Source organism: Anthonomus grandis, chromosome 6 (assembly GCF_022605725.1).
Source record: "Anthonomus grandis grandis chromosome 6, icAntGran1.3, whole genome shotgun sequence".
Taxonomy (NCBI): Eukaryota; Metazoa; Arthropoda; class Insecta; order Coleoptera; family Curculionidae; genus Anthonomus; species Anthonomus grandis.
In genome coordinates, this window is record NC_065551.1 from 7,618,245 (window position 1) to 7,640,263 (window position 22,019).

General features: G+C 32.9%; 1 protein-coding gene across 1 annotated transcript in view; it reads left to right on the plus strand.

Moving 5' to 3' along the window:
* LOC126737744 (pre-mRNA-processing factor 6) overlaps positions 1-16,814 on the plus strand; it is a 71,803-nt gene extending 54,989 nt beyond the window's left edge. The window contains exons 14-17 of the mRNA XM_050442761.1: positions 7,316-7,512; positions 7,565-7,849; positions 16,358-16,509; positions 16,563-16,814. Coding sequence (XP_050298718.1) covers positions 7,316-7,512; positions 7,565-7,849; positions 16,358-16,509; positions 16,563-16,746 — 818 coding nt within the window. The 3' untranslated portion in view covers positions 16,747-16,814. The remainder of the gene's footprint in view (positions 1-7,315; positions 7,513-7,564; positions 7,850-16,357; positions 16,510-16,562) is intronic.
* Positions 16,815-22,019: the final 5,205 nt, after the last annotated feature.

Consider the following 22,019-nt stretch of genomic DNA (forward strand, 5'->3'; position numbering starts at 1 on the left):
TCACTATTTTATATTTTGCTTCGCAGAAAATGTGAAACCTTTTGTCTCAAGTTTGATTCCGCTTCGTCGAGGAGACTTTGAAATCCAAGGATGCGCACATTCATCATCATCATCATCCAGCCAAACGCGTCCATTGTTGAACATAGGCCACCTCCATAAGTCTCCTTGTCCTTTTATCTTGTGCAGTTGGATCCCAGTTACTGGTAATTCTTTTGAGCTCGTCTGTCCATCGAGTTGGTGGTCTTCCCCTACTTCGTTTGTCCGATCTTAGTCACCATTCCGAAATTCTCTTAGTCCATCTGCCGTCTCGCAATATGACCGGCCGATTTCCACTTAAGTTTTGCGATGTGTGTTACAATATCGTCGACGCCAGTTCTTCTGCGTATTTCTTCATTTCTAACCCTATCTCTCAACCTCACACCAAGCATAGACCTCTCCATTTTGCATTGTGTTATTTGTAGTTTTCTCATACTTAGTTTAATGAGAGTAAGTGTTTCTGCGCCATACGTCAAAAGCGGAAGTAAACATTGTTTTAATGCTCTCCTTTTAAGGTGAACTAGAACATCATTTTTAAATATATTACTGAGTGTACCAAAAACGGCCCAACCCAGTGATATCCTTCTCAGCAGTTTGGTGGTCTGGTTATCGCTTCCAATTCTTGTTTCATGTCCGAGATAAACGTACTTATTCACGATCTCAAGTTTGTCATCATTTTGGTCTTGTTTATTTTTAAACCAACGTCCCGTGTAGCGTGTTATAGTTGTTCCAGCATTTCTTTAGCATCTTTCAAATCGTCGGCTATAAGTACTATGTCATCAGGTGGTTTAGTTTTTCACCATCTATGTTCACACCCTTGTCAGCCCATTCCAAAATTTTAAATGCATGTTTTAAGACTGCAGTAAACAGCTTTGGAGACATAGTATCTTCTTGCCTGATTCCCCTTTTTATTTTTATTTTTTTTGTGATAGTATGTAGTTTAATGGTTATTGTTGCATTTTCATAGATCTGTTGTATGATCTTGGAGTATTTGTAATCGATTTTGCAGTCTCTCAATGCTCTAAGGATTGAAGTTAATTCTATCGTGTCGAATGCTTTTTGGAAATCAACAAAAATAAGGACAAGAGGTTTATTGTATTCCACCGTTTTTTCTGTCAAGATCTTAAGCCGTTGTAGATGATCATTTGTTCCATATCCAGAGCGGAAGCCTGCTTGTTCTCTCGACTGGCAGAAATCAAATTTCCTTTCCAGTCTGTTGGTGATAATACGCGTGAAGAGTTTGTACAGATAATTTAGAAGGCTTATGCGCACATTACGACGCCTTAAATGCTGCTCCTGGGAATCTATCATGCGTAATGAAGTTTTATTAGCTATGCGTAGATCGTTAACTTCTTTTTTCGTCGATGAAAGTTTCTATTCCATTTTCTTTAGTTTTTCCTTAAATTTTTTCTCTATCTTACGAAAAATGCCGTCAATCAATTTCTCATAAAATTCGCCGCCCTGCGATTCCTCGGTAAGCACCTTTTTAATGGATTCCAGGTTTCCATGACTTAACACCATGGTAGCTTAACTAGTGTTACTAGATAGAGTTTGCAATAAAATATAATTTTGCAAATATTTTACTAGGAAAACTTATTAAAAACTTGAGGACAGAGGCACACGCCGTTTGTTTATTCAAGGAGCGTCATCTACTGTCTGAAATTAAAGGGCAGGTTTTATCAATGTCCCTTAATGGCTGGTAACGTTTGATTCATTTGAAACGTAATTAAATTTGAAATCCTACTTAATTTACAACCTTGAAACCTCAAGCAGCAATATCCATACTGCTTAATTATGCTGAAACTTGTTTTGAAGCGAAAATAAAAAGTATCGTAACTGATGACACACTATTTTCCGAATTGTTAATTATACAATTATTACAGTAAATGACATACTTTCATAGAAGAATAGAACCAATGACAGAGAGATGGGACGACTATAGCAGTTTCTGTAGACATTTAGAGAAACCTGGAAGTAGATTTAACGAAACAACCACCCCAGTTTTTAAACATATTAAGAATAGGAAAGAGATGGCTTTAACGCCTAGCCATTATTTGGCAAATTTATGCAATCATGGATTTAGAGGTCATAATTTAACAAATAAAGAAAAACCATAAACAGGCAATTTATACTAGTTATTATGGTATTAATTACAAAGTCAAAACTATTTCCATTTTATATATTTGGAGATCAACTTTAAACGACACCTTCCATAACTTCCTTAACCTTAAAGTGTCTGTTAAAAATGTGCCTTAAGCTACTAACAGCGGATTTGGAATGAATTTCTCATTCAACAAAATTCAACTTGTGCCGTTGCTAATATGTGATACAGAAATGGATGTTCCACTCACAAATTTTAAATAATTAAATAATTTTGTTTTTGTCTACGGCTGTGATTATCATTATGACTACTTTAATAATAATAACGCTTATTAACTCATAAATTAAAAACAATGTACCGGGTCTGTCCCCATATATTAACCCCTCCTCTACAGGCATTAGGTGAAAAGTTAAAAAAGAAATGTCAAATGTCAATAAAGAAATGTAAAATAAAAGAAATGTACAATTATATATATAGATTAGTTGCTTTCAATTAAACCATTTTGTAAATATCAGACTCCAAACTTTAAAAAAATAACAAATTGAAGATCTTGGCACGCGGTACATTGTTTGACCTTTATTAGAAAACAAATGATTCAGAAGACATTATTATTTTGCCGTTTTGTAAGATGTAAGATAAATGAATTAAGTAGAGACAATAAGTTAAAAACAATCAATTAAGTAGAAACTTGATGCTCTGGCGGCATTTGCGTTTTTATTATTTTTGTAAAATATAAGAACAATGTCACATTTTGCTTCCTCGCTGTATGGCATTTTTTGACATTTATCGATGAATTAGCAAAAAATAATAATCTGAATGTGTTTCCTAGTAAACGTTAAACAATAATAATGCATCACCTACCAAGATCTTTAATTTGTTATTTTTTTAAAGGTTGGAGCCCGATATTTTCAAAACGGTTCAATTAAGAGTAACTAAACTATGACGTCATATATAAGGTGTTTCATGAGACAAAACTGACCACCTGTGTTGATGTTGACATCAGATTCAAAAATTTTATGTAAAATCTTAGAAGTTTTGTATAATTTTTTTTTTTTACTTTTTACCTAGTTCCTGTAAAGGGGGGGATCAATATATAGGGAAAGACCGTGTGCATGCTAATAGCAGTGCAGATTAAAAGACAGTTTTTAGCTTCTCAACAACATAACTGAGGGCTGGAATAAAATATATTTGAAATATCAAATTGAAACTAGGAGTTTATATAATAATTACTAAAATTAACGATAATACTTTAAAATTTAATTAAAAAACATTAATACCTATCGATAAGACGAGCTTTCTACTCCCTGAGAACTTTCAATTCTCATGTTTCAATGCCCGCTCTGAATCCAGATTGTACTTTACTGCAGTGTTTTTCTAATTTGATGAAAATGCGAGTGTGAGAGATATTTATTTGTACTTTAAGTGCGTGGCTCATTAAATTAATTAATCTGTGGTTCTTGCATTTCCTGGCGTTGATTTTTTTAGGATCCCTCTAGTATAATAATAATAATAATAATAATAATAATAATAATAATAATAATAATAATAATAATAATAATAATAAGACGTTTATTAGTCACCAAGATATTACAGCATTTAAGCACAAAGAATAAAACTAATAGGTAGGTGTATTAACTTTTACAAAATTTCAAATATTATAAAATTCCACTAAATATTGAATATTTCATCATTTACCAATAACAAAAAAAATCGAAGAATTTATAACAAAATAAAAAAGCTAATAATGCAAGGTGACCAACAGGCCATAATATGCAGATTTATAGAGATATCTCTTACACAAAAGGCTCCCTGAATTCTGTTGAGGCCAAAAACAATAATTTAAAAATTTAATCATAAATATTCTACTGAAAAAGAAAGAACATACCTAATGGGAGCATGGGACGAGGATCAGGATATGAAAGAAAATATGAGGGGAAGGGAAGATGAGGAAAATTATATAACGATTTATGGCAACGTTCAAAGCCTTTCAGGAACAAAATCATGAACAATAATATACACAAAAACGTTAAAAACAATCACTCATAAACATAATTAACCAAGGAGAAGCAGCTTAATGTTAACTTTAAAAGTTTTTTTCTGTCAATGTAAAATCATTTATTTTAAACCTATTTATATAGTGTGCAATCAAGTATGAAAATGACTTTTTAAATAATTCCTTATTGTGCGCCAGAATAGTAAGTAAATTCTTTCTTCTAATATTTAGGTTATGTACATCCGTTCGGAATCTAATCTTTCTAAGCAAATATGATGGAAACTTCCACTTAAGTAATTTATAAAAAAAAAAACAAATAACATGTAATACTCGTCGATTGAACATATTTAACCAGCCCGCATCCTTTAGCTTATGAGAAATATGCTTCCCTCTCCTTACGCCAAATACAAGTCTTAGGCACGAATTCTGAAGTTTTTGTATCCGATAGGCATCTGAGCAGTCAAGACAAGGACCATAAATAGTGTCGCAGAAATTGAAAGGTGACAAATCCAATGCTTCACAAAGCATTTTTTTAATATTAGTACTTAAGTAATTCTTCTGCGCGTAAGTAGTTTTTAAAGCAGAGTATCCAATTTTAAGTTTAAGTGTGACATGCTCCCTAAATTTTAGTTTATGATCTATTGGGAGCCCCAGATTATTGGCTGAATTTTGAAATTGTATAAGATCGTTATTCATTTCAAGTCTAAAGTTATTTAAAATCTCAATCCGGTGAGCATCACTACAAAAAAGAATAGCTTTAGATTTGGCTGGATTAATTTTTAAAAGTAGATTTTGAGTTTCAGCAAAGATATTATTAAGATCTATATTAATATTAAGGTTAGCGTCAGGAGCATAACTGGGTTTAAATGAATAATACATTTGAGTATCATCTGCATAGCAGTGATGTTTACATCTATTTAATTTTTTTGTTAATTGTGATGTGTATATTGTATATAGCAATGGACCCAAAATACTACCTTGTGGTACACCAGAAATAACGTCAAGTGCCTCCGATATTTTTCCATTTAGCAGAACTCTTTGTTTGCGGTTTGAAAGAAAAGATGACATAAAGTGTTAAGGCCGACTGAGAAAATCCTAGATAATGTAATAGAGATATAAGTGTCTCATGATTCACCATGTCAAATGCTTTGGTAAAATCTAAGAGAATTAAAACAGTTGCCTGATCTTTATCCAAAGCCCGAAATATATCGTCTGTAACTTGAGACAACGCAGTGACACAGCTATAGCCCTTACGAAACCCAGACTGATATTCTGGGATGAGATTATTGCTATTTAAGTAATCAAGAGTTTGGCGCTCCATCATTTTTTCCAAAAATTTCGAAAGAACAGAAAGTAAAGAAATAGAACGAAAATTGTTGAATTCCGTGAGATTTTTAATTTTAGGTAAGGAAATTATATTGGCCTCCTTCCACTTTTCCGGAAAATAGCTTTTCTCTAGACAACAATTTATAATGTGGGTAAGAGGGTTAATAATCACAGGACAGCAAAGCGTAACAATAGTAATATTTAAATTATCGGATCCAAATGCCTTGCTTTTTATAGTTTGAAGAGTTTTTTCTACTAAATTAAACATAAAATCGTATATATTAGGAAAAATTATGTGCTCCTTAAAAAAATTTATAAAATCGGTATTAGGCTTATTGTTGTTATTGTTTATATTAGTTAAAAATTAAGTAAACCATTAAGTTTTTCAACATCTTGTAATGATATAGGAAGCTGTACATTAGATTTTTTAGAAATATTGATTTTTTTCAACTCACTCCAAATTTCTCTATTACTACAAATGCCAAGTTTATAGGTTAATTATGCTTTTTTCTCTGCACGAATCGCAGACGTTGTAATATTTCTATACTGTTTATACGTATTCCAGTCGTATTTCCAGTATGGTAGTTTCTAAATTTCTCCATCCATATCATTAGTTTTCCTGCCGATTTTCCGATTTCGATCTTTAAGTCGTTTATTGGCTTTTTCTACTAATTCATTTGTTATTTCTAGGTCGTAGGAGTTGTTAATTTTGGGTGGTGTTCTTATTGTATCTTAGAAGAATTCTTGCATACATTCCCTCCATCTTTTTGAGTTGCATACTATTCTGCATTTTTAAATTTTTTTTTGTGGTTGTGAAAGTCATATTTTTATTGAGAAGTTTCAATTTCCACGCTGCTTTCAGTTAGCTCATCTCTTTTGCTTTTGCTATAAATATTTTCATATTTATCTTATATGAAAATATTTATAGCAATATTTTCCACCTCTGTTTACAGGTACCTTAAAATTAATATTAAAAGTAAGGTTTAATATACGCTTAGAACATTAAAAGACTAGAATTAGTAAACAAGTTTGTTTGAATTCAACATGTGTTCAGGGGCAAGAGGGATGTCATCTTGTCAAATGGCTTTGTGTTAAAATTCGGCATTTAGAAAATTCTGTTTTTTCTTTAGTTTTTGGTTGAAAAAGAAAAAAAGGGTGTCATTTGAGTGTTTTTGTGAACTGCCGTTTGTGCCGCACCATGAGAAAAAGGCGATTCTAGCCGATATTTCTTTTTACAAGTAAATAAATACCAATACTGTTATAACATCATGTCAAGGGAGAACCGCCATCATAAACGTAAAATAGGGGATCACAGAAGTTAAGTAAAAGTTATTAAGAAATCTATATAAATTATAAAATACTTAATTTCCATAAAAATGCATTTTATTAGATGATACCTTTACTTTAATATTTATCATGTAAATATTTTTTGACGACGTCACTGGTAAATTTCCTTTTGTCGGTGGAATTAACAATGTGATCGAGTGGCGTTGCAATGTTGTTGCCTTTTTCTTTAATATACGTTATATTACATACATTAATATAGGCGTTCGTTAATCTTATTGTACTTTATTTAAAAAAATGCTTCATATTTTATTTAAGAAGAACAGTAGTATTGTTTTGTGCCTGTCAAAATAAATATTTTATGATGATGTTAAGTTTTTTTTTTTAATTCTACATAAGCATTTGGCATCATTGCATCAGAGATGTTGCAAGCAAACAAACTGCTCAACTAGCCTTTTAATGTTCTAAGGATATACGTGACATGCCATTGTTACAGGTTGAAAAAACTGTAAAGAAGAAATATTTATTAGTCTTTAAGAAGATAATTGTGTACAAGTGCTTAATCTCTATTCTAGGTTCCGCTCCGACACCTCGTGTAATGATGAAGAGTGCCAAACTGGAGTGGTCCCTAAACGATTTAGATGCAGCCACAGCCCTTTTGGACGAGGCGATTAAAGTATTTCCCGATTTTCCCAAGCTCTGGATGATGTACGGACAAATTTACGAACAGAGAAATGATTTAAATAAAGCCTTCGAGGCCTATAATTCCGGGGTAACTGTGCTAGATAACGGGGTATAACATATATTAAGAATTATTATTGTAGATCAAAAAGTCACCAGGTTCAATTCCCCTATGGATTCTTCTTTCTCGATTAGAAGAGAAACGAGGCCTTTTAATAAAAGCCAGATCGGTTTTGGAAAAAGCCAGATTAAAGAACCCAAAGAACGACGAGATTTGGTTGGAGGCCATTCGGGTCGAGTTAAGAGCAGGTATGAAAGAAATTGCGAACTCCATGATGGCCAAAGCTCTTCAAGAGTGTCCTAATTCAGGACTTCTATGGGCAGAGAGTATTTTTATGGAACCTCGACCGCAGCGTAAAACGAAATCTGTAAGTAAATGTTACCTTTATTACACTTATACCGGGCCTTGGAATGTTACTTTTATTACATGTAAAAAAGAGAGGGTTTTAGTTTTGCATGAATATATTTTTTTAATAATCCATCAGAGTGTTTAGCTAGGGAGGACGAATTTTGTGTGGTAAAAAATTAAAATTCCTCACGTTCTTTGTCAAGTTTAGAGGACGTGGAACACAATGTTTTTAATTTTTTACCATTTATTAGAAAAAAACTCCTATTTTATCATTATAATATTGGGGTGTAAGTATCCTAACACGGTAAGTTTTTGCTAAAAGTTTACAAATCGTTACACATTTGTCATTTATAATTTCAAGTAAAATACAATGAAATTTAAAATACAATATATTTTATTTCACAACAATTTTCAATAAAATACTTCAAACTCAAAAGGTTCCGGAATCATGAACGGAAGTCCTTTTTCAAATGGTTTTTTTAATAATAATAATAATAATAATAATTTAAGCGATTTAATTTAGTCCTTTTATTTAAATCCAAAAAAACAAATACATACATACATAGTTAATCATATACAGTGCATCCCAAAAGTTATGTCTAAATTTATTTAAAATTCAGGGGTGTGTTCGAAAAAAAACGCTCGGACCCGTCGATTTTTATTTCAAGTTGCGCATTTTTGTACGTGAAGTTTGTATATACAGGGTCGCTCAAAAATAAATTACGGCCATCAACTTAATTTTTTCAAATGAAAGCACCTTTTTTTATTTTGTTTTTGAATTTCGCGTGGAATTCTACGTATGTTTCATGAATCATGTCAATAACACCTCTACAAAAGGACAAAGCCCTCCAAAAAATTTTGCTCGTGACGTCACGCGTTTGGGCCATGCACTTCGGGTTGATTTTCAGGTGAATTCAGCTGTTGACGCTGCCGTTTTTCGTCCACGGAAGGCTGCCTGCAACGCTGTCAGACTTTGCAGATTGCCGTGAACGTTAAGATGCTCTATTACTATCTTAAAATAATTAAATCTATATCTTTAACTCTTTTTATAACTATTAACTTCCATTTTTTCAAATTTTATCATTTATCTAATACCTTGTTACTTGCCAATAGGAGTTCTTTCTATATAAATCTTACAACGGCGCATCTACTAGTTGTGCCACCTGATGAAACGAGAGGTTAGGTTGTTTATATTCATGTTCTGTGGTTGCCGGTATTTCTGACGAGATCCGCAGTAAACATTAGCTCATTTTTGTGTTTTTTTTCTAAAATCGGAACTGTTTATTTCCGCGAAACGTGTATGTTATATTTATGTAAACTCTTCGCGTACCTTTGGATCGCAAAATCGTATTTTCGGACTAGAAAAATCCTCGGAAAAACCGGTTCTCCGGCGCGCCGGCCGGGCGGCGCCGCGGTTTTATTTGTTTGTATCAGACTTTAATACTTTAGTTCGTGTTTAATTTAATGTTTTTCTCCTAGTTCGGCTTGTAGTTAATACCAGAGTGTAAATATGTCTCAAAAGTGTTGTGTTCCGGGTTGTAACGGAAACTTTAAAAACGGACCTAAAGTGCATGTCTTCGGTTTTCCTAAGGATATAAATCTAAGGCGAAAATGGATAAAAGCCATACACAGAGATAACTTTGAGCCTAGATGATTTATATGCAATACTTGAAGCAATAGACCTTACTATTATTACCCTGCCTTTGGAGGAAAATGTTATCAATAATGACAACCCTGACTGTGACTTAAATCCAAATACTGCTACCGAGACTGCTACCAATACCCTTGGCAATACTATTCTCGATCATGTCAAACCATCAAATGATATAAATAAAATGAAACGTGTGTTCGATTTTGTGTCAAACATACTAAAAAGTGTTAGAAACATTGAAGACAACAAAATAGTGCATGCTTTAGATTTTATTTGTGAACAATTAGCTTTGCTTACAACTGCAAAGGAAAGGTACAGATATTCAAGTAGTACAATAATTTTGACTTCTATAATCTATACTATTAGTCCTCATGCATACAAGTATTTAAGAGATTATAGATCCCTAATTTTACCACATCCTCAAACTATAATGGGTATTTGTAACAAACACATGACCGATCCCCACATAGATGAAAAAAAAAATGTTTTTAACTTATGCCCGAAATGTGTTTAGTTTACTAAAGGATCATGGGAGATTTGTGACACTACTTTTTGATGAAATTCATATTGACCCTTACATGGACTATAAAGACGGCAATATCACTGGAACATCAGTCAATAATAAGTCTCTAGCTTCCTCGGCATTTACTTTTATGATTACAAGTCTGTGTTCCAGCTTTAAGGAAGTAGTTCACATAGCTCCCATCTTCAAAATTACATCAGACATACTTTATAATTTTATTAAGACAATTATTGAAAATTTAGAGGAGATTGGATACATAGTTTTTTGTGTTTTTAAAGCTTTTAAAGTCAATATATGTATTTATGTGTATATAATAACATTTTTTACTACTTGATGGTATAAAAAAATTATTATAAATACCTAAATATATATGTTGAATTTTGGCGCATATGTAGGGGAATTGGGAGTCTGCATTTAATATTACACCATAATATTTAACCTGACATTCAACCAGAACTAAAACATAACTTTGAATGTTTCCTGAACTCTATTCTATTCCTAGCATTTTTTAAAATAAGCCAAATATTGAGATATTAGCATATGAAATCCCTTGGTTTTTAAAAATCGGTGGCCCACATCGATGACGTCACGCGCCAAGCACTAAGGCCTTGTCTTTGAGTGGGTGTTGATCATGTCCTATACCTAAAGTCAACACTTATCGAAAAAAAACGACCAAACATTATTATTGAAGTTCACCTTACGAGTCACCTTATTTCTGAGAATTTTTATACAGAGCAAAATTCCATTCATTCGTGTTTTTTTATTGTTGGCTGGTGACCGTGTATTTTCATAGAAACTGTATGACAGTTGTACGCCAAACAGATATTGTCAAGTGTGAAGTGTACGAGCAAAGTTGCGGTTTTCACAATGGTAAAGTTAACCGAACGAGAAAAATAGAAATTCTGTGCATGGTTGGGTTTAGTGATAGTCATGTTAGAGATCTGCTGAAATCTGGTCGTCGTGCTCGAGATGAAAATTAACAACTTGACGTTTTGCTTTCTTTGGAAGAAAATCCATGCACTCCTCTGTCGCAGATTGGGGCAAATTTACACATGGCGATATCTATATAGTTCACCAAATAGTTAAAAAGCACAAATATCACACCTACAAAGTTATTCCTGTGCAATCTAAACAATAATTTAGTAACAAATATTATTTTTTCCGATGAAGCCACGTTCTGTTTGAATGGTAGTGTGAACAGACAAAATTGTCGATATTGGGCAACAGAGAATCCGCATTGGATGATGGAGGTAAACACCCAGTACCCTCAAAAACTAAATGTGTGGTGTGGAATAGTGCGCAGAAGAGTAATAGGTCCCTTTTTCTTTGAACAGACTTTAACGGGACAAGTGTATCTCGATTTTCTCCAATTTGAATTAGTTCCAGCATTACTAGCTTTATTTCCAAATCCATTGGACCCAGACTATCCTGACGAAGAACTTATTTTCCAGCAAGATGGCGCTCCTCCGCACTATGCTGCCACTGTGCGTACATTTTTGGATTAAACCTTTCCCAATCGGTGGATAGGAAGGAGAGGACCCATCGAATGACGTGCTAGGTCGCCTGACCTAACACCAATGGACTTGTTTTTGTGGGTATACCCCAAGTCGAAGGTATTTGTTAATAGGCCAAATAATCCAGACGACTTGAAAGAGAGAATTCGCAGAGAAGTGCGCGCCATAACTTCGGAAATGATGGAAAATGTGCAAGGAGACTTTATTGATCGCCTTGAATATTGTTAAGCCGTGAATGGCAACCATTTTGAACATTTAACTTAATTTTTGTTCTTTTTTTATTTGTTACATGAATCGTCTTTTTTTCGATAACTGTTGACTTTAGGTATAGAACAGGATGCATGAAACATACGTAGAATTCCACGCGAAATTCAAAGATAAAATTTAAAAAAAGGCGCTTTCATTTGAAAAAATGAAGTTGATGGTCTTAATTTATTTTTGAGCAACCCTGTATATACAAACTTCACGTACAAAATCCCCAACTTGAAATAATAATCGATGGGTCCGAGCGTTTTTTTTTCAAACACACCCCTGAATTTTAAATGAATTTAGACATAACTTTTGGGATGCACTGTATGTAGAAAATAATGGCAAAGTCTAGCCCTAGGGCTACTCTTACTTAAAAATATTCTCTATTAAAAATAGATAGCATATACATATATTTAAATTTACATACTGAACCATCTTGCTAACGCATAAAGAAAAATAATAGAAAAGAAAAACAATTATTTTTAGAAACATGGATTGGTACTTTGATACAAAGAGAGGTATAATGCCGGAAAATGCTCAAGTTCCTTGAACAGGTAAAGGGAAAGAGGCGTGCAGCAAACTCAGAATAAAAACACAGAGATCATTGGTGCAATAAAACATGATTTGAAGACTTTGATGAGACTGAACATACTATGTGCTTGAAAGAGAAAAGACCCAAATTTAAATTTGAATTTATTAATATTTAGATTTTTAAAGTGGTTAGGAATATGGTTGTAGAGTTTAATAGCATTAAGTGTAAATGACGTTTTAAATTTGGGCATAGTAAGGGATTTCATGCTTGTTACATTAAAATGATGATAATGATGATACTCTTTACTCTTACTCTTACTCCTACTCTTATTCTTTACTCTTACTCTTTACTTTTACTCTTTACTTTTACTCTTTACTCTTACTCTTTACTTATTCTTAAGTTTTTTTTATAGAAGAGTTCTTAGAAGTGCCGGTGACAATCATGTGGCGAAAAATTTATGTTTAATTTTTTACCGTTATAAAGGTCGATTGTTTCTCTTCCTTTAGTAGAAATATTTCGTAAGAACGATTTCAAAAAAATATTAATTGATTCAGGGCTAGATAAGGGTGATGGTAAATTATAATTTTTGTTGGTCTTAGCATTCATGTTAGAAACAGATTTCTTCATTTTGGCTGGATTGTTTTGCGAACATAGGTATTCAATATCCTGTTTTTTTATTCTCTTGGTACCCTAACTAAGTAATTGCGGCACTATTTACATCTTATACGATCATCTTTTGAGCGGATTTGCTTAAATTTGTGCAACGGTTGCATTGTTTTCGTGCTGTGTGCAGAACCTCATCATTCAGCCAGGGGGCAGGTTTTTTTGAAACTCGAATATTTCTTAGTGGAGCATGAATACTAAAAATTTTTAAAAGAGCTTTATTAAATGTTGTATAGATGCTGAATAGAATAGGCCCTAATATAGAACCTTTAAAATGCCACATCAGTCATTCCACCTTTCAAAAAAAGCTCCTTTTAAAACTTGTTTACATACTTTCGTTGACACCCAGTACATGCATAGGCTAATAAAAATCCTTTTAAATAATATATTTTTATATTTGTATGTTATGTAATTGTACTGAGTGAAATTTTACTGAGTTGTTTAGGCTTTCAGTATTATGTGAAGTTTATTAAGTAGATATCTTCAATTTTTTGTTAGTAATTTTGTTAGTTTTATATTTCCAGTCCGCCACTTTTTTATTATTATACTTATATTTTAACTTTTTCAATATTTAAGTATTTACGCAGTAATTGAAATCTGTTTACTGTTGGGACTTAATATCCCATAAAAAGTAAAATAATATATAAACATACAAAATTAAGTTAGAGACTATTCAAATAGTGCAAAGACCTATATGGAAATGATGAATATAAAAACATAATTTATATACAGGGTGTTTCAGAGTTGTGGTGCCAAAACCTTAGGGGAGATTCCGCTCAGCAAAATAAGAAAAAAAGTTTATATGAACATGGGTCCGGAAATGTTTCGTTTCCGAGATACAGGGTGTCAACTTTTTTCCAAAAATTAAGTTTTTTATTAATAACTTAGAAATGCGTTAGTCGATTTCATTGATTTTTTTACAGTTTATTTAAACCATTATCAGACATCTACTGAAGCAATTAAATTCGATCCGAAATTTCCAGGGGCGTACCAATAGAGCAAGTATTTTGTCTTTTTGTAGAAAAAAATATCACCCTGCAACTTTTTTGCGGTTTTTATTTACTTATTTTAAAAAACCCACTAAAATACAACTTTTTGGTCTCTTGACCTTTTTTAGTGTCTCGCTTCGTTTTTGAGAAAAAATTACAATACGGCACCACGGCACGTCTCTGAACTCCATAAGGAAAAATAAAAATGCTTAGGAATTATCCAAAAATGTATCGCAGTGTGTTTATTTTTGAAAACTAAAAACAAACATCAAATAAAATTTTCTCTAAAATAATACATTATTTCTCAATTTTCTTAGTAGGTACGAGAATACATTTTTGTTAAAGTAATCACTGATAACAAAATTACAATAAATGTTCAAACTGACAACCTCCTGCTTCGATGCAAGCATTGCACCGTCTCACCATACTTTGTCGTATTCGTTCGAAAATACCTGCAGTGTTCTGAATAGTCCGACAAGAATCGAAAATTCTTTGCTGTAATTGTTCCACTGTTTCCACGGGGGTAGCATAAACAAGGTTTTTTAGGTAACCCCAAAGGAAAAAATCTAAAGATGTAAGATCTGGTGAGCGAGGAGGCCATGCAATGGGTCCTCCTCTACCTATCCATCGTCCAGGGTAAGCTTCATCCAAATAGTTTCTTACTTCTCGGTAAAAATGAGCCGGTGCACCGTCATGCTGAAATATCATTTGCTGCCTGCTATTTAATGGAACTTCTTCTAGGAGTCCTGGAAGAGTAATGCGTAAAAAATCTAAGTAAACATCTCCATTTAAACGCGGTGGTAATACAAATGGGCCAATCAATTGATCAGCTACAATTCCTGCCCAGATATTTAGATGAAAACGCTGCTGGTGGCCTGTAACGTGCGTTGCATGAGGATTTTCTTCATGCCAAACATGATAATTATGGCTATTAAAATATCCATTTCTGGTAAACAATGCTTTATCGGAAAATAAAATTAACTGGTTCCTATTAAACTGTGGATTGTTAAGGCTACGAAGATACCACTGGCAGAAAAAAACACGGAGTGGATAGTCGGCTGGAATCAATGCATGGACTTTTTGCAAATGGTAGGGATGCAGCAGCTGCTCATGCAATATTCTCTAGACTGAACTGTGTTCAATTCCCATAGCATTAGCTATTTCACGAGTGCTAACGAATGGTGCATTTTCCACTCTTTCCAAAATTTCCTCCTCGACAGCCACAGTTCGGGCAGTTCTTCTGGGAGCAACATCAGGCCGTGTTACACTCAATGTACCAGTTTCTCGTATTCGCCTTTTGATATTTGGAAATATTTTTCTGCTGGGATGTCGCCTATTGGGAAATTTTCGACGATAAATTCGTTCGGCTTCTCGAGAATTGCAACGGGCCTCACCATACACAAGAAGCATATCTGTTAGGTCAGCAAAAGTGTATTCCATTTTTTTTCACCACCAACTACCAAGATAGGTATTTTAGAACTAACACTGTTAAATTTAAACTTTAACAAATGCAGAGCGTTGTAAACAAAAACACTTACTTTGATACAAAAATAATCTTTAGAATGGATAGGAATGTAATTTCGGTATTTTCGATGTTAGTTACGATTATTTACGATTTCGATGTTATTTCGATGTTATCTACGTGGTAATGTTTTTTTTTAGTTTTCAAACACACTGCGATACATTTTTGGATAATTCCTAAGCATTTTTATTTTTCCTTATGGAGTTCAGAGACGTGCCGTGGTGCCGTATTGTAATTTTTTCTCAAAAACGAAGCGAGACACTAAAAAAAGTCAAGAGACCAAAAAGTTGTATTTTAGTGGGTTTTTTAAAATCAGTAAATAAAAACCGCAAAAAAGTTGCAGGGTGATATTTTTTTCTACAAAAAGACAAAATACTTGCTCTATTGGTACGCCCCTGGAAATTTCGGATCGAATTTAATTGCTTCAGTAGATGTCTGATAATGGTTTAAATAAACTGTAAAAAATTCAATGAAATCGACTAACGCATTTCTAAGTTATTAATAAAAAACTTAATTTTTGGAAAAAAGTTGACACCCTGTATCTTGGAAACGAAACATTCCGGACCCATGTTCATATAAACTTTTTTTCTTATTTTGCTGAGCGGAATCTCCCCTAAGGTTTTGGCACCACAACTCTGAAACACCCTGTATAGCCCACTGTAATGTGTAAATAATATTAATTTAACAGAATTAACTACTAACAAAAAAAATATAGTAAACAACATACGTTTCATTCAAGTTAATTTTAGGCGACCAAGTTAATGTAGGTTATATTTTAATCTCAGATATTTGAAGAAGGATATTTTTACTTATATGTTCTGTCATTGCTTGAAACCCAAGTTTTAGTAAAAAACATAATAAAGATTAAAAAAACTTGTTTTAAGGTCGACGCTCTGAAAAAGTGTGAACATGATCCTCACGTATTATTGGCTGTTAGCAAACTATTTTGGTCAGAAAGGAAAGTTGGCAAGTGTAGAGAATGGTTCCAAAGGGCTCTGAAATTGGATGCAGATTTGGGAGATGCGTGGGCGCACTGGTCAGTACTCCTAATATAACCTAATATTTGTTATTTATTTATTTTTATTATAGGTATAGATTTGAGCAACTTCATGGTACAAAAGAAAAACAAGCGGAAGTAAAAGAACGGTGTCTCGCGGCAGAACCGCATCACGGTGAATTATGGTGTAGCATTTCGAAAGATATCAAAAATGTTGGTTGGAGTACGGAACAGATTTTAATGGCGGTAGCCAAAGAAGTTCCTATTCCTATTTAAAATGTGTGTGTATGTAAGATTTAAATTTATCTATTCTAGTTTTTAGGAATAAAAAAAATTATAAATGATGTTTTCTTCAATTCCACCTTACCATCAAACCTTCCATACTTTTTTTTTACTTGCTAAAGCATCATGCATTGCTGTTGTAATGTGATATTAATTCCCTCATAGGAATAGGGGAGTAAATAATGAGTAAAATTGTGTCATATTTTGATGAGCGTAGAACAAGATCAAACCTACTGGGTATTCTCAAGAATATGATGCTACATATGAAACCAAAAAATATGACCTTTTTTTGCGGTTACCACTTTTTTATTTTCAAAAAACTGTGAAAACTTCCCTTTTTTAAAAATCATGTTTTTTTATACATCCCCTCTAATATCTACTTAACTAATTGAGCTATTGACATGACTTTTTTTTTATTTTAACACACACACTTAGGCGCTTCTTTCAAAGTATAAAATGATTGGAATTTTTTATTTTAAATATGCCCAAAACATGGATGACCTTGGCAGTTCAGAAATTATGCAGGCAAATTTTGACTAATCGAAAAAAAATTTTGTTTTTGGGAATTTCATATAACACGCTGCGAAGAAAATGTGCACAAATGATTAAGAAAGTTTTTAGTACCATAATCATTCTTGTCACTTTTGTAGTTTATGCGCTATGATTTTTTATAGCGCGCGGAATTTAAACTCGGCGCCTTGCAGAAACTGATAAAGCAATCAAGCGATGTTTATCTTGCTTAATATAGTTATACTCACTACGTTTTTGAGCATTTTATATGTATAAAAGGTCGCGAAAAAAAACATTAAAAGAAAAGTATGAAAAAAATCATAATATTATTATATTAGGCTTCTTCGTTTTCTGATTCTGAAATATCGTCAGTAAAACTTAAACTATTATTGCATAATCTGCATTTACATTCTATCATACATTTTAATCCCTGTTTTACGCAAACACATCTAGTACTATGAATTGGAATGAAGTAATTCGTTTAAGTTTTTAATATTTTCATCTTTGTATTTATACAGCAAAAAAATAAATTTACTGGCAACATACATGGCTTCATCTTCGGATAATATTGGAAGCATTTCTAATTGTGAAAGGCTCTCAATGTTTTTGTGAAACTTATCAAAAGCGGTTTTTTTGCCTATTTTATATAATGCACTGGTATTATCCCAACCAGTTAAGCAATGGATAGCTAGAGGGCCAAGTTTCTTAACTATATCGTGGATGGCAACGAAGCGTCTATTCTTGCTGTGTCCCAGCTCCATAAACAAATTACATTTTTCAAGTTCTGGTGTTATACTATAAAAGTGTAAGAGTAATAGCAACACATCAGTATCTACCAATTTTACCAAAATGGATTTGCTATGTGAAGTTTCTGACAAAACGTGAAGAATGATCCTAGTGTCTGCTTCCTCTTGACTGCTGTTCAGTGATATCAAGTTTTCGGGTTCTCTATCGCACGTAATTTGAAACGCTTGCTTTGTATTTTCGAATCCTCCAGCTATTACTAATTTTTCATGACTATTTAATGAATCAGAACCCTTTTGAAGAAAGTAGTCGCTTAAATAAACTAATAACGCTCTTTTGTTTGCAGATGATTTAAGAAACTCGTTAAAATTAGGAATTTTTCGCGTGCCACTCACTTTAAACTCAACCACATTTGAGTCACCATGGTTGGACCTTTCAGCATTTTTTAGGGAATGAGTAGTGTATGTAATGTATGTATCAAAAATTACTGTACATTTTTTTGCACCGTGTTTTCTTCCATTGCTCACAATTTTTGCTAATAGCAGGTACCCCAAATCGTTGAAAGTTGAAAATGTAGATGACTTTAATTCTTGAATAAGTACCATGCCATCAATAACATATGAATCTATTGGTGGGCAGACGAATAACGGATTAGTAAATGATTCTAACTTTTTCGAAAGATCAGATTTAGTTGATTTGCGCATTGCACCATCTTCATAGAACATAGAAGCCGGAACAGGCGCAAGTTCATAAGATAAAATGTTTGGCAAATCCATTTCTTGGAAACGAGCGGCACATATGATCCTCCGAAACATAAATTCGGTGCCGATAAGTGATTTTTGTGAGGCAGTTTTGGGTTTTGCTTTTGTATTTTTGAACGTTAAGACTTTATCTCTTTTTATTGGTTTCCAAAAACTAACTTCAGGAGGTTTTTCCAATAATATTTTAACTTTTACTGTAGCTGTTTCCAAGAAACTACTTAGACTTTTTTCTACTTCGTCACTTGCAACTTTTCCTGTGCATATGTTTATCAACTGTTTTGTTGGTAATGTTGCCCAGTTGACCCAGTGCCAGTAGAACTAAGAAATTCATAAAATGTTCAGACAAAAATTGCAATAGTACTAGATGTGTTTGCGTAAAACAGGGATTAAAATGTATGATAGAATGTAAATGCAGATTATGCAATAATAGTTTCAGTTTTAATGACGATATTTCAGAATCAGAAAACGAAGAAGCCTAATATAATAATATTATGATTTTTTTCATACTTTTCTTTTAATGTTTTTTTCGCAACCTTTTATACGTATAAAAACCTCAAAAACGTAGTGAGTATAACTATATTAAGCAAGATAAACATCGCTTGATTGCTTTATCAGTTTCTGCAAGGCGCCGAGTTTAAATTCCGCGCGCTATAAAAAATCATAGCGCATAAACTACAAAAGTGACAAGAATGATTATGGTACTAAAAACTTTCTTAATCATTTGTGCACATTTTCTTCGCAGCGTGTTATATGAAATTCCTAAAATCAAAAATTTTTTTCGATTAGTCAAAATTTGCCTGCATAATTTCTGAACTGCCAAGGTCATCCATGTTTTGGGCATATTTAAAATAAAAAATGTCAATCATTTTATACTTTGAAAGAAGCGCCTAAGTGTGTGTGTTAAAATCATGTCAATAGCTCAATTAGTTAAGTAGATATTAGAGAGGATGTATAAAAAACCACGATTTAAAAAAATGTACGTATTCCCAGTTTTTGGTAAATAAAAAAAATCGGGACCGTAATAAAAGGTCATATTTTGTAATTTCTAATGAACAATGACCTATTTAATAAAATGACATATATATCGTTTTGTTCTAAGGTAAAAAAAAATAAATCGAGAAGGAAGCGACTTTTGCCCCGTTTTTTACTACCCTAGATGTTTTTAAGATTTAATAAGGTATGCTATGTTACAATAGCACATTATTTGAAAATGTAATTTTTTTTTTATTTGAATCATAAATAAACTTTGCCTGTTCTTCCATTAAACCTAAATATCTAATATTTAAATTAAATTTAAATCTGTAAACTATGGCCATAAAGAAGAAAAAATATTGTATTTTATTGATTATTCGGCTGAACGCAATTATTATTCACAGGAAATTTGGATTACATATTTCTAACCGACACTTTTGCAAGGTCCAGCATAGAGAGGCTTGGTGCCCTAATGAGATGAATTGGTCGTTTATAAACTTGTGACAGAAGCTCATCAAAATCATCGTCACCACAAACACATCTCGTGAGAGTTTGTCTTCGGCTTTTCTTCATCCATATTTATTCGTCTGACATTTGCAGAAAATTACGTTTAAAATTCTTTCACGAGCCGGGCCTGTGGTGGTTATCACTGATTGGATTCTTCTGTCCGCTTCTTTCCAACCCCACTTCAAAGGATCTAAAGTGTTGCCCAGCCGCGGCTGTACTTGCAAAAAAACCTCCTGCAGTGCTGGTTTGCAGTATCGATGGTAGTAGAGCTCCTAATTCAGATTGTTTATGCTTGTAAGAATGCGATGTATTGCAGTGTTTGCAGCGAATCTTTCACAGCAGTTCCATTGAATAAGGTCACAAAAATTATTTGAACGGCGGCATCTATGTGTCATGTACAGGGTGAGTTTTTCAAAGCGCGGAGTAGTATTATGCATTGATGATATTATTTATCGATGACGTGCTCCTGGACTATTATTTGGTTAAGCATTCTTCACATTTTAAAAATATTTTGGACTATACAGAGTGCTCCGAAAAAGCAGGGCACTACAAAAGTTAATTTTTTTAAATAGAACACCCTGTATTGCAAAACATTTTTGAATTTTTTGCGTAATTACCAATCTTTTTTGATAATGGTTTAATATGCCAAAAACTAATAGTTTAGGAGATAAATCAAATTTTGTTAAAAATTTAGAATTTGCACGCATCTCTTTAATATTAAAATTTAGCACCTAAATTTTGAATACAGACTTAATTTTTATCATCAGTAGTAAAATAAAGTTACTTTGATATGCGTGCTATGTAAAATTATTCATTTTGTTATACAGGGTGTTTTTTTTGAAAGGCCAAACTTGCCCAACTTTAAATATAAAAATCTCTCTTATTTTAAATGAAACACCCTGTATATTTTCATGTCATCTAATAGCTTACTTAAGAGCCTATAAATTTTATTAATAATATTCTATCCCTATCTCTAATAGTTTTTGAAATATACTTATATTTCTTCATTTCGTGTTATTTTTTTCTTATAAAATGAAACAAATTTATGGACGTTTCTTTTTATTAAATTCACTTATTTTTATATAATAAAAGTTAATTTCTGTTCAACAAATGTTCAAAGATATGTCCTCCTTGTTCGATACAAATATTAATTCTTTTAATTATATTTTGTCGAACATGGTATAACATTCCTGGTGTTACGGTTTGACAGGCATCCATAATTCTAATAATCATATCCTCCCTTGTAGTTGGTTTTGTTGCATAGACTTTATCTTTGAGATAACCCCACAGAAAGAAATCTAGCGGCGTAAGATCGCAAGACCTTGGCGGCCATGCAACAAATCCTCCGCGACCAATCCATCTTTGAGGATATTCTTGATCCAAATATTCCCTTACTGCACGATGAAAATGGGGAGGCGCACCATCTTGTTGAAACCACATACTTTGCCGTTCCTGGAGATTGACTTCTTCTAATAATTCAGGCAATTGCTGCTGTAAAAATACTCGATATGAATGCCCATTCAAAGGTTCATTAAAAAAATATGGTCCAATTATACGGTTATTATGGATGCCGCACCATACATTAAGGGACCAATGATTCTGGTGCTGAACCTCACGTACCCAATGAGGGTTCTCTGTTACATAATAGTGCATATTATGCCTATTGACAGCACCATTGCTTTTAAATGTCGCCTCGTCGGAATACATAATATAGTTAACAAAATTTGGATTAATTTCAATTTTGCGAAGTAACCACAAAAATTAATTATATAT